This window comes from Aulonocara stuartgranti (genome assembly GCF_965226115.1).
Source record: "Aulonocara stuartgranti genome assembly, chromosome: 3".
Lineage (NCBI taxonomy): Eukaryota > Metazoa > Chordata > Actinopteri > Cichliformes > Cichlidae > Aulonocara > Aulonocara stuartgranti.
Genome location: NC_138941.1, coordinates 72,096,793 through 72,112,341, shown reverse-complemented (window position 1 = coordinate 72,112,341; position 15,549 = coordinate 72,096,793). Strand labels below are relative to the sequence as shown.

The window sequence follows — 15,549 nt, the reverse complement described above, 5'->3', positions numbered from 1 at the left end:
TTGACGAACTCCTCCAAGGGATTTCATCATATTGAAGCATTCTTCAGTGTGTAGAATCTAAAGACCTTTGTGATGTTAAATTGCGAAGCTTTTTCCGTTCAGGGAAACGGGGTGGTCATGGCGGCACGTAGAGTTTCAATCACTCGCAAAAAGCAGTAATCTGCTGTCACTAAAAAACACAATGTCCAATCTCTCCCAAAGGTCGCAGGTGTGATGAGACTCGAGCTTGGAAATGTTTGTTATGCTATTTGTCAATAATGGTTAGAGCGCCACCTAGTGGCATGACTATAATCCTGGTTGAATAAGATGAAATGTTAGCTGGTGATTAAAAGCATGAAATCCATCAATGTGACATCACATCGGACGTGCCGGTTTGAGGTGTTGGCAGTGGCTCGACGTGCCGGGGGTGCGAGGGCCCTCATAACGCTGCTTGCAGCTTTAATTATTATTATTATTATTATTATTATTATTATTCAGGCGAAACAAGGGCCTTTTTGAGGGCCTAAACATGCTCAAAAACTCATGAAATTTTGCACACATGCCAGGTCTGGTGAAAAATTTTGTATTTTAATGGTTTTACATATGAGCACTGGGAAATTGCTCTAGAGCGCCACCTATGCCTTGTTAAATGCAGCCCTACGACCACATCGTTTGAGCTACATGTATGAAATTTGGCACACATATGTATCATGCCAAGACGAACAAAAAAGTCTGTAGGCCCATTGACGCAAACCCAACAGGAAGTCCGCCATTTGGAAGAGAAGGTGACATTTTGGCTCTAATTTTGCCATTTCCATGCCTCGAACTTTTGCGAACTCCTCCTTGGGGTTTGATTTCATAACCTTCATATTTGGTCAGTGCCAACTACACCCTTGTGCCATGTTAAATTGCGGAGCTTTTGAGTTTTCACAATACTATGAGGCCGTGGCGCCATGGCGAATTTCGATGACTCGCCATGAAAATCTTATTGCCTCTCATTTTGTCATACATTTTCTGACCTTGACCAAAGTGAACACATATGATAAGGCTCCACCCCTGAACATATTTCAACTGCCATATTTGACACCAGGTACAGCGCCACCTAGTGGGAACAGGAAATGTCATGTTTTACACTTTGGGGTACAGTATTGTGATGGGTGACATCTGCAGCCTCAAATTTCTCCAGGAAAGCCTTAAGGAGTTGGTCTTGGGTTACAGTGAAAACTGTGAGTTTTCACGAAAGGGTGTGACCCCAGCAGCATGGCGAACTTTGATGTCACGCCATGAAGAAACAAATTAGTATAACTCAATGAAATCCAGTCTGATCAGTACCAGACTTTACAGGCATGATGTCAGACCCGCCCTGAACAGATTGATGTGCCCATTGTCGGAAATACGGACAGCGCCACCTAGTGGCAACAGGAAATGTCATGGCTTTAATTTTGTTGTACTGATTTTCACAGGTTCATCGTGGCCACCTCAAAAGCGGTGAATATCAACATCAGTCCCTCGTGATGCTTCAGTGCAAAAATTGTGACTTTAAACTGAACGGCGCACCCTGGTGGTAACGCGGTTCACCATGAAAGATGAAGTGGCTTTTGAGGGGCTTGGAAAGTTTATAGAGGCTTGAAATTTGGCACACACCTCCAAATGGATGAACGCTTTGTTGGCATGTGATCATTTTCATTGAATAGCGCGAAATGGCTCCACAGCGCCCCCTACAATATTTCAAAACATCAGCCCCTGCTCTGTGTTTCATCTATGAGTCTGACACTTGGTAAGCTTGTGTAAGATATCAAGATGTACAAAAAAGTCTCTTGGAGCAATATCCCAAATCCAACAGGAAGTCAGCCATTTTAAAATTAATGTGTAATTTTGATGACATTTTCCCCCCTTTTCAGGCCTCATACTTTGACGAACTCCTCCAAGGGATTTCATCATATTGAAGCATTCTTCAGTGTGTAGAATCTAAAGACCTTTGTGATGTTAAATTGCGAAGCTTTTTCCGTTCAGGGAAACGGGGTGGTCATGGCGGCACGTAGAGTTTCAATCACTCGCAAAAAGCAGTAATCTGCTGTCACTAAAAAACACAATGTCCAATCTCTCCCAAAGGTCGCAGGTGTGATGAGACTCGAGCTTGGAAATGTTTGTTATGCTATTTGTCAATAATGGTTAGAGCGCCACCTAGTGGCATGACTATAATCCTGGTTGAATAAGATGAAATGTTAGCTGGTGATTAAAAGCATGAAATCCATCAATGTGACATCACATCGGACGTGCCGGTTTGAGGTGTTGGCAGTGGCTCGACGTGCCGGGGGTGCGAGGGCCCTCATAACGCTGCTTGCAGCTTTAATTATTATTAGGATTGTTGTTTTAATTTTGAAATTAAAAAAAAAAAACATGCTGTGATGGGACAATAGAGAGGAATTGACAAACTCTGCTAAGTAAAACAATCAACCCTAACCTGATCGTCATTCACGAATTAGAAGAGGTGAAAATGTTTTCTCATATTTATTATCTCTTAAACTCAGTTGATCTCAGTGAGGTTCTTGGAGATTTGGATAGAAAGGGGTGACATGTTGCAGGAAAGCAGAAAATGTCATAATGTTGGAGTATTTAAAAAACTTTAAATTTTGTGCTGTTAAAATTTTAACTGAAGTTCAATGGCACAGCTGGCCAAATACAATTCTCGCGGAAAACAAAGAAGAGTTCTCAGCTTCCTAGAAGTGAAGATAAAACGCCACGACCCCTTTATTTCAACGAGTGTGTGTATTTACCCAGTCTGACCTCGAGGCGGCGCATTGTCATTGGACAGACGAGCGGTAGTGACAGGAAGCGGAATTGTCGTTGGATCATTGTGCTCTTGGAGCTGGCGGCGGGATAACTGTGCGGCTGCTGGTAGCTGTGACGGGCTTGTTTCTGAGTTTAAAACAACAAATCTCAGGTAAGAAAAACACCTTAAACTCAAAAATACGCACAGATAAAGTAGCGGGGCCGAAGCGGAGGGATACATCTCTGTGAACAGGTTCATCTGGCTCCGTGCTAACGAGCTAATTAGCAGCTGTTAGCTTCGTTAGCTATGAAATGCTATATGCTGCTAATGGTAGCGTTTGATTTGTCTTAGTGAAAACTTTTAAACCCTTAATATTTGCGTCTCCTAACGATCTGGGGCTGCCGGGAGTTTGCGACGAGCCTGTCCTTAAATTAAAAGCTTTTAAAGAACTCAAGGACAGGAGCTAGCAGGCTAATTAGCAGCCAATGTATCAGTGAGGAGTCACATAAACAAACAGAGTTTATAATAAATATTTCAAGATAAACTGTGAAAGAGCAGCGATGTTTAAGCTGATACACACTGCTGCTTATGTGCTTTTATATTAGCAGAAGTGGAAGACGGCATAAGAATGATTGTTAAGCAGAGGGGCGTTTCAGCTAAGGATGTTTATTTCCTCAGTAATGTTGATTTTCCTATCTCAGTCTTTCTGTGAGAGCAACAGACCGGTCAGGCTCTGTGGTTTCTCATTCAAGATCTCCTGCACGTCTCAGGAAAATTTGTAAAACCTGAAGCTAAAGTAAGAACATTAAACATTGAACCTCTTAGAATTCTACACAACGTGAATTGCATGAAAAGCACGTCAGTGAGTGAAGTAAACATATCAGCGCAGAAGCGGAGTTTGAATTAATATTTATAAATGGAAAATGGCCTGTATTTGTATAGCGCTTTATTTAGTCCCTAAGGACCCCAAAGCGCTTTACACATCTAGTGTACACCCATTCATGGTAAGCTACATTGTAGCCACAGCCGCCCTGGGGCACATTGACAGAGGCGAGGCTGCCAAACACTGGCGCCACCGGGCCCTCTGACCACCACCAGCAGGCAACGGGTGAAGCGTCTTGTCTTCTTATGACAGCGGAGTTCTGGATATGATGGAGTCTGTCCAGTGCTTTGCTGGAGATTCAGAATATGGTTGAGGGTCTAATACAGAGTCGATGAGTGGTGGCCAAAGTCAAGAGACTAAACTGGATCATTAAATACAATTAAGCAAAATAGAATCAAAATATTTTCTGCTTCAATGCAGCGTTCACATCTGGTGTGAAGGAAAATTAATGCAAATATTGGAAACACAAAGTGACATTCAACAACCTCATTCGACTTTAAAGGAATAGCTGTGAGAGACTGAAGTGACCACCAATCCGAGTGAAGAGCTGTTGATTGACATATAACGTGGTTATAATTACACTCACTACTATGTTACATGACAATCAGCTGGATTCTTTACCGTTATTGGTAGAGCTCACTTTTCACTCACTCACCTGAAAGTTTACCATGGGTCCCGCCCACTTCCCATCACCTATAGTTATTTTTCCCCTAATTTCCGGCTTCTGGACAGACTTTCCTCGCTGATAAACACAGTCAGGAACCGTCACAGCAGATGACATTAAAGTAGATCAAAAATCTTCATTCCTGATGTGAAAAATAAAACACAGTTCCTCTGAGTGGCGATGGTTTAGGACATTAAGTGCGTTTATTACCTGCAGCAGAAGGTATTAGGCTACACCCCTGAGAGGATTTCACACACCTTAAGGAGTCAGTGTGGGTTTAGGCGCTTAGAGCGTTAAACCTGCAGGCAGGAGGTGATGGGAGTCAATCTAGTGTGGGAGATTTGTGCTTCTCTTGGTCCTGCGTTGGTGTAAATTTATTGAATTTACAGGTTTTTCAGTCGCCACCTTCAGCCTCACAGAGCCTCTTAATGTGCATTAATTAACTAAACTCTCATATTTCTCTGAATTTATTTAAGGTTTATTTTGACAGTTTGAACAATTATTTATTTAAACACCTTCATACTTGGTGATTTAAAGTTGCTGAATGATGCAGAAAGAATCCCTGATGTCAATATCTGTTTGCTCCTTTAGACCGATGGGAGACAGCGATGACGATTTGGATCGGAGGAGGCGGGACAAGTTCAGGCGGGAACGCAGCGACATGGAAAGGTCACGAGAGCGCGAGGAGAGGAGGAGAGACGACTGGCCCGACAGGTGGGAGCTGGTGACCATTCCGATCGTTAAGTTATTCGTTTTTAATCCGGAGAGAAAGATCTGACGAGCCGACGCATCTGACAGTCAGAGTTCAGCCTAAACCTACAGAGGCTCATTTACTGCATCAAACTGCTGCAGAGCTGCTGTCACAGAGAGGCAGCTGCTGCCATCTAGTGGCCTAGATGTAATAGTGCAGTGATGTGGTCCTTTGTTTAACATTGAAAAGTTTCCCACACAGCTGTATTCTTTATGCACGCCGTACTTATCCCTAATCACATCTGACACATTTGTTTCAGAGTTCATACAGTTTGTTATCCAGCTGTAAACATCTGTCCTAACATCAGCGTATGAATGAGACATGTTATTGGAAACTGAGTCGTCAGGATTTATTATGGCTGAAGAAAGTCGCCGACTTCATCCCGACAGGTTTGTCCACTGTGTGATGTCAGCTCTCTGTTTGTTTCAGGGACTGGGACCGTGGCCGCGAGCGGAGGCGGGACTATGACCGCGGCCGCAGAGAGAGGTTTTCTCCGCCCAGACACATCAGCCCTCAGCACAAACGCATGAGGAGAGAATGGTGAGGCCTGTGTGAGAGAAGCAGCTGCAGACTTCAGGTTCTGCTCCGTGTTCCTGCTGTGGTTAATAATTCTCGTTTCACCCTCAGGGACGACCACAGGGGGGAGCCGTACCGCTACGACCTGCCATACGGAGGCGGCGGGGCTCCATTTCCAGGGGCGGGGCCTCAGGGCTGGCACCCAGATTTTCCTCACCTTCACCCACATCATGGAGGCCACCCTCTGCAGGGCAGGTGAGCTCAGTCAGAATCATTTCTGCCCCCTAGTGGCTCCAACAGTTTTCACCTGGATTATTTATTACCTGAGTTTTGTGTCTCAGGTTGGGGATGGTGGATCCAGACCTCCCTCCTCCCGGTCCTCCTACCATGAGGAGCTTTAAGGTGGGTCTCTGATTTAAAAAAATAAGGAGGCATCAAAGCGTCTGTTTGGCGAGGTTATGACATCACGTCTGTGATGCGTTTGCAGGAGTTCCTGTTGAACATGGAGGACAGCGTGGACGAGACGGAGTCCGTGAAGCGCTACAACCAGTACAAGCTGGACTTCAGGCGGCAGCAGCTGCAGGACTTCTTCCTCCAGCACAAAGAGCAGGAGTGGTTCCGCTCCAAGTACCACCCCGATGACATCGCCACGAGGAAGGCAGAGTCTCTGGCCGCCCTCAAAACCCGACTCGGCGTCTTCCTCTTCCTCATGGACAACAACTGGCTGGACAACGTATCGCTCGACATGGACCACGCCCCTGCCATCATTAAACTCCTCGATGCAGGTAAACTGGACAGGAAGTGAAGTGAAACGGGGTTTGTGTGTAATAAAGTCTTTAACCTGTGTGTCTCTGTGCAGCTGTGATAAAGATGGAGGGAGGAACCGATTTTGACCTGCAGGTCCTCGAGGTTCAGGTGAATGCAGCAGGAGCCGGTGGAGATGCGAGCGGAGGAGGAGGTGTAGGCGAGAAGAGTCAGGCAGATCCCAGCGGAGGAAGCGTGGGTGGTCAGACCAGCTCAGAGGCGACTGTAACTCAGACGAAGGAGACGGCGAGCGGTGACGCGGGCGATAACAAAGACACAGAGAAGGTGACGTCTTCGAATATCCTCAGCATTGTTCCCTCTAAGCTGCGCGCGTGCGCACTGCTGGCACGGTCTCTGCGCACAAAAAAAATCTAACCTGAATTGAAATTAAAATTAAAACGTTAACAATTCTGTTTTGCAGTGTTAGTCAGTGAGTGACTGGCTGCTCCTGTATGGGATTAGAACGATGCCACCTTATCCCATAGTCCAGCCAATAATGCGATTTACATTCGTATATACGCAGCTAATCAACGTGGTCGACAGGTTATGACAGCGTCCTTATGTGCCGACACTGGTGTTTTAGCAAAGCGGCTGATGTGGAGTGAAGCCACGATAATGACAACGTGAACAACCATTGGAGATGTGAGCAGGACAGACGAACAATAGACGGAAACAGTTTGGACTTTATACCAGTTTTTAAATTGTGTTGATCGGCCACGTAAAACCAGAGTTATGATAAAATATCTGCAATGTTTGGTTTTCTTCCTGAATACTGTCGTTGTTTATATTTACTGCTGGAAGAAACGGTAAAAACAGCGTTTTATAAGGAAAACGCTGGAAAGCGTGTGAGCAAAAACAAAAACAAAACCCACCCTTTCCTATTGGTGGAAAAATGTACCATGTCGACCAATCAAAAATTGATATGGCAACGTGGCATCTAGTTGTTAAGAAACGGGGGGAAGTTTTAGGAGTGACGGCGGTGTTTTGAGATGTGAGAGATTTGAGACGTTTAGCGCAAATCTTGTGTAGTTAGTGTGTAGTTAGTGTGTAGTGTAGTCAATAGTTTTGTTGTGTGTGTCAGAACAATGAGGCGACTGCTGAATGTTACAGGTGTTACAGCAGTGATACAGCTCCTGTTGTCAGGCCTGCAGGTATCAGGCTGTTGTTCTCCTTCATCTCATAGTGGACAGAAATTATTTTTTGGAGCGGCACAAATAATTTGTGTGGCATCAGATTTGATGCAGAACAGCTGATTGTTCTGTAAATAGTTTGAAATGTTTATTTAAAAAACGCCTTGGCTGCTTTTTTAGGTAAACAGCTGCAAAAAACTTATTGTTATTGTTGTTATTTGCCAAACTCAGCTACTTTTTTGAAGAAGTAACTATATAATTAATTGCTCAACATTGGTCTTTATTTACTGTATTTTGCAGACAGAGTTACAGGACTCTCTCCCAGACTCAGACTCATGATACAAGTCAGAGCTGTAAAAGTTGTGTTTTCAAAATTGGAGTTCAAGTTATTTTTACTTCCAATAGTGTTAACATGCTACAGGTCATGAACAAGATCTTTTTAAATTTTCATTGTAAGTGGGCTAAAGCAGTTAATTAAAAGTAGTCTATCATAAATGTAAATGTTGTAATTAGATTACTTTAATAAACCATGTAACTTGGATGGATTCGATGCTGGCGTGACCACAGTGCACACGTCTGCTGTTGCTCACAGTGGTCCAAGGGACGCTCAGGGAGTTTGTGTGTTCGCTCAGACACGTGAAAAATTAGAGGGAACATTGATCCTCAGTTTACTGAACTGGACCCAGTCTCTTCCTGTCTGGGTCACATGACTTTGAATTATTGAATTATTAACTACTGTAGAGAAGAAACAGGTCACGGGTTGAGTGACAGTCTGTTCAGTGTTACGTTAAATAATCACATCCTGACACACAACGGCGTTCAGACTGACCTTAACCATCCTATTTTCTTTCCTCTTTCAGGACTCAGCCGACGCCAAGCGTAACGGGAAGAAGGAGAAGGACGACGACGAGGAGGAGGAGGAGGAGGAAGAGGAGAAGAAAGAAGAAGAAGATGAGGAAGAAGACAAGAAGACCAAGAAAGTGAGTCGTTTGTCTTTTGTCGCTGATGCTGATGTTCCTTAATGTTACATCGCATTGTTAATCCCTCCTCTTTCTCTCAGGGCAGGAAGAGGAAACGCAGCCTCTCTGCTGACAGCGGCGAGGGCAGTGCCTCCGACTCTGACTCCTCCCACTCTGATGGAGAGAAGGATGAGGACGAGGAGAAGGAGGAAGAGGAGGATGACGGAGAGGATGGTATTTATTTTAAACTCTTTTTTTGAACTCTGAAATGTTGAAACACTTCTCAGACTTCAGTCTGAAGTGTTTTGCTGGTTTGTTTCAGAGCGTCGTAAAGAGCGAGGGAAAGAGAGGGAGAAGGAGGCTCCACCCAAGCCCCGCCCCCTCCACCTCACCACCTCCCTATTCATCAGGAGCATCCCGCCAGAGGTGTCCAAGGATGAGATCACAGCTGTAAGAAAACATGCCTTTACAGGGTGAAGCAGTTGTTGCTAAACTCAGACTAACATTTGAGGAACTGCAGCTCATTTTTCAAACCTATAGGTTGGCACTGTTTAGGCTCCTCCCTCCAGAGAGTAGGACGTTATTAAAATAAGTTTGGACAAGTAAATAATGACAAACCAACAAAGGAGGAAGGTTTTTAATTATAGTCGGAATTCAGCAAGAAAAATTAGGCTGTTTTTAATGAACCAGCTCTGCTATGTGTTCATGCTCCCTGGGAGAAATCTGACCATTTAAAACAAAACTGTGCAGAACTATGAAATACTGCACCATGAACTGGTTTATTTATTATTTAACTTATAAATAGTTCGAAGTAAAATATCATTTTTACCCAGAACATTTTTTTTAGCTCAGAAACTTTCTTTGTTTGTGGTGTTGAAGCTGAAAGCTGTGATTTTGACTTACACATATGTGAACATCACATTTTGGGTTATTTAGACTAAAATACTCAATTTTGCTCTACAAGGGCCTGATATCCACTTACGAGGACTTTATACTGCAACTGTTCTATTGAAATTTTAAACGTATATCCTCATACGTGGCTCTTATTGTTCTTAGAAACAAAAATCAGGTAAAAAGAAAATCTGGTAATTCTTTGTTTTTACATTCATCAGGTCCCAATGTGCCCAGATATCAAAGAGGAATTAAAAATGCATGTCATGGAAGAGTTCGGGTCTTAGGAGGTTCAAGTTAGAACACACCTGTGCACATCACCTGGCTCTCTGCTAACCTCCTTCATGTGTTTGCAGCTGTGTCACAGATACTCAGGCTTCCTGCGGGTGGCGCTGTCGGACCCTCAGCCCGAGAGGAGGTGAGAACAAAAAAGTGCAGTCGCGACACCTGCATCAGCTCCTCCCAGCTTCATCTGCCATTAAAGGACTGATATGTAAAGTGTAGCAGATTGTTTAGTTGTTTATAAATAAACCAGACATATATATATATGTATATAAGATAGGACATCAAACACCGTGTATTCTTATCAATGCATGAAACATGCAAGTTTATAATCTGTTGTCCTTCAGTAAAACGTTCCTAGAAAGCGTCATTTCACTTGCCGTTTGCATTTATACAGGAAGTCAGGTCTTTAGCGGCGTCCTCCAAAGAAAAACGATATTCTTCTCTAAGCAGGACGACACTGTTACTATAGTTCAGGAATCACATCAAGTTTTGTCCTGAAAGCACCAATTTTAATTATTTCTCCAGTAAAATTAGCATTTTCTAGCATGAATATGAACAACAATACAGTTTCACCACTCAACACTGCGTTGCCTATGGATCGAGACGTATTCACGTGTTTAAGGCGCTTTATCTAAGAACTGCCCCGCACCACGCTTCTTTTTGTTATCGAGCGGTTTTAAAAGCATGGATTTGGAAGCGTTGCTCTTTAAACTGAGCTTCAGTAAATATTTGTGCTTCAGGTTCTTCAGGCGCTGCTGGGTGACCTTTGACCGCAGCGTGAACATCAAGGAGACGTGCTGGAACCTGCAGAACATCCGGGTACACACACACACACACACACACACACTGGTGTGTCATGGGTGATTATAACCTCCTCTATGCTGTCTGCAGCTCAGAGACTGTGAACTCGCTCCGGTGGTGAACAGAGATCTGTGCCGGCGGGTTCGCAGCGTCAACGGTCTGACGCACCACAAACCGGTGGTGAGGAACGACATCCGACTGTCGGCCCGACTCGTCCACAGCCTGGACCAGAGAGGGGAGCTGTGGACCGGACAGGTGCGGTCTTTAAATGTGCTCAGGCTCAAGGGTTCAGAGTCAGAAGCACCAGTCAGTCAAACACTACCTGGGCTGATTGTCACTGCGTTACCCATAACCCCCTCACGACTGACATCATTCCTCTGTGTGTGTGTGCAGATGGAGACCAACCCCATCCTGAAGAACATCACAGATTACCTGATAGAGGAAGTCAGCGCAGAGGAGGAGGAGCTCATCGGCGCCTCTGGGTGCAACACCGATGACGCCGGTGATGCCAAGGACCCTGCCTCCTCTGACGTCACCTTGGAGACAGATGATAAGCTACTGAAGGTGGGAGGAGCTTCATGTAGATCAGGCGCTGCCTGCTTCATGTAAGCGTGTATTTACACGTGCGTGTGTGTGTACAGGTGCTGGACCGCCTGCTGCTCTACCTGCGTCTGGTTCACTCTGTTGATTATTATAATTTCTGTGAGTATCCCGCCGAGGATGAGATGCCACACCGCTGCGGGCTGATCCACGTTCGAGGACCCCTGCCTGTGGGCAAGATCACCGCAACTGAGGGTACGCACGCGCATACACTGCAGATCAGCCGTTCATGGTATATTTCTAGGAAAACAGGACGTGGTTTCCTAGAAACCAGAGACGCAGGACACAAAGTCCTTCTCACCTGTGAATAAGACACACTTACCTGGTTTGTCACAGCAGCCTTGGAACCTTTATGGAAAATTTCGCGGTATGATGATCTGTAACTCGAACACATCACAACGTGTTTTTAGTTTATTTAATCTCAAAACACTTCGAACTACAGCTCCGAATACACGGCTGCAAAGTTGACATTAGTGTTGCTGTGCTCTGATTGGACAGTGAGTGAACACCAGCGGATGTGCGAGGAGCGCCTGGCTCCGCTGCTCTCGCCCTCTGAGACTCTGAGTGAGGAAGAAGCGACCAGGCTGGGGAAGAAAGACCCGGAACAAGAGGTACGACACACCGCCCGCCAACAGATGTGTCCCACATGTGCAAAAGAAAAAGAAAAAAGTGCTACTTCCTGTTCCTTTCACAATAAAAGCCCTTCATATTATCCAACTACTGACTTTGAGATTATTAGACGACCTCCTGAGCTGCAGCTTATCACAAAACGATTCAGATCAAGTCTTGTCTTTGATTTTACAAGTTCTAATTTTGTTTTCTTAATTATTCCTCATCAACTACAAGAAAATGTTTTGGAAGAAGGAAGTAAATTCTCATAATTACTCATTAAAACAAGAAAAACACATGCAATGTTACCTTTTTATTATTATTATTATTTATTTTTTTGCTGTCAAAATAAAATTAAACATTGTATTGTCGGTGTGTATATCTCCACTTTAAGTGTCGTTAATTCAGGATTGTATTCATAATTCATTTGGCATTTCAGAAATTAAAAGAAACAATAGAGATTTGCAGCTATAGAAGGAATGACCTTTTAACAGCGTACGACCTTTTCATAGAAACCACCATAAACACAGTGTGTACATGTGAGTGTAAACAGTTGTCCCAATGACGAGCTCTCCTCCCTCCTCTGTGTGTCTCACCTGTGCAGGTGGAGAAGTTCCTGTCCTCCAACACTCAGGAGCTCAGCAAAGACAAGTGGCTGTGTCCTCTGAGCGGGAAGAAGTTCAAGGCTCCCGAGTTTGTGCGCAAACACATTCTCAACAAGCACGGCGAGAAGGTCACCGGTGTCCGGCAGGAGGTTGAGTTCTTCAACAACTTCTTGTTGGACGCTAAAAGACCTGCCCTGCCTGAGAACAAGCCCCTCCCACCGCCTTCACCAGGTTGTGCCCCTGGGACTCTGTTTTGCCTTCTATTCACGTTACTGTTTTTTCTTTTCTGATGCGTTTCCTTCTCTCCGCCTTTAGCCGCTCCTCCGGGTTTACCAGGATTTCCCGGACAGTCGCCGCAGCAGCAGAGCCTTCTGGGATATCCGCCTGGAGTCAGACCACCCATGCCCGGTTTCCCAGGTGTATATAAACACAAACATAATAGAATTTAATTAAGTATTTAAAATGAAAAAATTCAGCTTTGCTTTTTCAGTGCAGTGATGCAGTCTTTTAAGGTGTATGTGTGTGTGGGTGTTTTAGGCGGTGCACTCCACCATCCACCAAACCAGTTTGGAGCTGGGCGGGGTAACTATGACAACTTCAGAGGTCATTTAGGAGGCGGCGGGGGGTTTTCTGGGAAACAGCGAAACAGCAGGTAAAGAACATGCGCTGTGACGACAACACAGTGGAGTGTATGAATCACATCAGTTATCTCACTGTGTGTGTGTTTGTTTGCAGGGGCATGCGAGGCGACCCTCGCTCCATCATCGAGTACAGAGACCTCGACGCTCCGGACGACCTCGACTTCTTTTAAGCACCAGAAGCCCCAAGACTGTTTTTTTTTTTTTTTTTAAATAAAACACTTTTTTATTCCTACGTTTCCCATGATGCCGTTCCTCTTCCTCATACCATTATCTTTTTTCCTACATAGGACAGAAACTGTAGAGCTGTGTGTGTGCGTGTGTGTGTGCGTGGGTGTGTGTCAGCAGGACCAGTGTTGCTGTCAGTCATTAGTGATGATGATGATGATGATGCGTGCCACTTTTCCAATAAAGACCAGTACTGAAGGACTGATGAAGGCTCGTGTGCTGCTGTGAGAGGAGCTGCACCCTTTGAAATCTTATTTGGATGTTTCCACAGCAGACAGGCTGATGTAGCTTCAGTGGCTTAAAAGTGAAGATGTAAACACACAAACTTAATAAGTGAGAATTCGTGAAGTTTCTCTCTGTTGCGATGTTACGTTTCAAACCCTTTGAAGTGCCTGTGTGCTCTTGTGTTATGTCCTAGGTCACTGGACAAGGTGCAATACATGGATGATGTCCACACACGGTGACCAACAGCGCACACTCCACTAGTGCAGTTGCATAAGCACAACATATAGATTATGTGCTCAGAGCACCCTGTATGAAATGGAGAGGTGAGGCGTTAATTGAGAGCTAAAACGAAGTGGTGCTAATCTGCTGTGATCAATGTTTTCTACAGTCACTGGTTGTGATATTCTAGTATGTAGTTTATTTATTATACAGTTGTGATAAGTTGAATGCTTAATTATTTTGGTATAACTGAGGCATAAACGGTCCAGTAAACAAACTCAGTATTATTGATTAAACAATACAGTCACAGTGTAATCTTGTGTAGATCAAAGTGGTTTACAAAGTCAAATGTGTGTACACAGCTCTACAAACACGAACAGGCTTCTGTGACAGGCTGGAAACGGAAAAATTTAAAATTTAAACCGCCTACTTTTAAATTCATGAATATTTAAAGCGATTGGTCTACAGATGTGACAGTTTTTGTTTTCCAAGTGTAAAAATGTTCAGGGGAGAGTTGATGCTTATCTCCAAAAGTCCACGGTGAAATAATGGCAGTGAGTCAGGCTTTGGGCTCAGACTCTTCTCACTTAAATAAGTCTAGATCAAAAAGTAATCACCTGTCCTCTTATGATTCCCATAATTATTTTTAACATGCTACTGTGCATGAGTGGCGATGGTGAGGGGGAAAAAAGCACGATGCACACATACTAGGATGGTGGTGTGGTGACTGCAAGCTCAAAAGCTTTACAAGGAAAACCCGACATTGCCATCCTGGGAATTTCACCCATATCTAGTTCAAAACTACAATGATTACCAAGGAGGCACCCAGGTCCGTTATACTTCAGACACACGTGGTTCAGAGCGTCTCACCTCTACACACTTTCACTAAGGTGCAGTCAAACCAGGCGTACGTGGATAACCACCGCACACAGAAGGTCCCATCACCAGGGTTCCCAGTCATGCCCACTTTGGGCTTTCAGCTTCTTAATAAGGAAAACATCCAAAACATGAAAAAAGTCACCCTCTGTAGTTACTGCAAAAACACTGGTTCTCTGCAGCTACCTCCTGCCAGTGGTGTGACACAAAATTAAGAATTTTCACATTATTCAGAAACAAAATGTACAAAACACAAAATAAACTGCATCTCGAATTTAGAGCAAATGAATGATCTATTTAATCTATTAGTTAAACTGCAGTTGGCAAAAGAATAGATGTTCTGTACTTGAATTAAGGTAAAAAAAAAAAAAAACACTGTTAAAAAATACTCTAGTAAAAGTTGTAGTACTGGTTCAACTTCTTTACTCAAGTAAAAGTACAAAAGTACAGCTCTGAAATGTACTCAAAAAGTAGCTCTTTAGAGGACGTTTCTATTTTTGTGCAAAGCTAACTGAACCTTGTGCTTTATTGACATGATGATAAAATAAGGAACAGCTGTGGTCCACTCTTTCACTCATCCCTGTTCAAGGTGGCAAAGATCACAGGCTGTTAAGTATTGCAGACTGAATTCATTTCCCCTGGCAATCGCTTACTATGTATATCTGTTAGGGGGTGGTAAGTAGGATCCTCATGTATTATCTACAATTTGGTGTATAGTAGGGTGGACGCTGGATGACTATTTTCCCTCTTGTGTTACAGGCCTACACACTGCACTATCTTGTTGTAGCCTTGTTGTTGCTTTTCAATCATTTATGGACTGGCATTGTTCCTTGTTTTATGGTCTTTTTTTTTTTTTTTACTCTTAATTGTTTGTTATATTTTAATCATGCTTTTAAAAGGGGTTGATTTTCCTTTAGTGGAGGCACAGCCGCTTGTTGCGGTGGGCTACGCACTGTCACAGAGAGTAAAATGACTCATCCTACAGAAATTACTATCTCAGGTTTATTAGTACTATCACACCAGTGAACATCCAGGGTTTGGACATTGAAACAGTGGAGTACAACAAATACCTGGATGTTCACCTCTATAACAAACTGGACTGGTCCACAAACA

General features: G+C 43.9%; 1 protein-coding gene across 1 annotated transcript; it reads left to right on the top strand.

Annotated features, from left to right (window-relative positions):
* The first annotated feature begins 2,824 nt into the window (after positions 1-2,824).
* On the top strand, positions 2,825-13,318 carry LOC309703499 (serrate RNA effector molecule homolog). The gene is made up of 20 exons (XM_082528372.1): positions 2,825-2,923; positions 4,891-5,013; positions 5,480-5,590; positions 5,678-5,821; positions 5,908-5,968; positions 6,054-6,351; positions 6,426-6,655; positions 8,361-8,480; positions 8,561-8,693; positions 8,782-8,909; positions 9,707-9,768; positions 10,376-10,454; positions 10,527-10,691; positions 10,830-11,000; positions 11,078-11,231; positions 11,535-11,647; positions 12,250-12,481; positions 12,566-12,667; positions 12,788-12,902; positions 12,986-13,318. Exons 2-20 carry the CDS (start codon positions 4,895-4,897, stop codon positions 13,059-13,061), a joined length of 2,613 nt encoding a protein of 870 aa, XP_082384498.1. The 5' UTR covers positions 2,825-2,923; positions 4,891-4,894; the 3' UTR covers positions 13,062-13,318.
* Positions 13,319-15,549: the final 2,231 nt, after the last annotated feature.

What these genes read in the sequence shown, in the direction of transcription:
- LOC309703499 (XM_082528372.1), top strand. Translation starts at nt 4,895, where the DNA reads ATGGGAGACAGCGATGACGATTTGGATCGGAGGAGGCGGGACAAGTTC. An exon ending in GGAGGATGACGGAGAGGATG is followed by an intron (nt 8,694 to 8,781) that starts GTATTTATTTTA and finishes GGTTTGTTTCAG; the next exon opens with AGCGTCGTAAAGAGCGAGGG. An exon ending in GGAACCTGCAGAACATCCGG is followed by an intron (nt 10,455 to 10,526) that starts GTACACACACAC and finishes TGCTGTCTGCAG; the next exon opens with CTCAGAGACTGTGAACTCGC.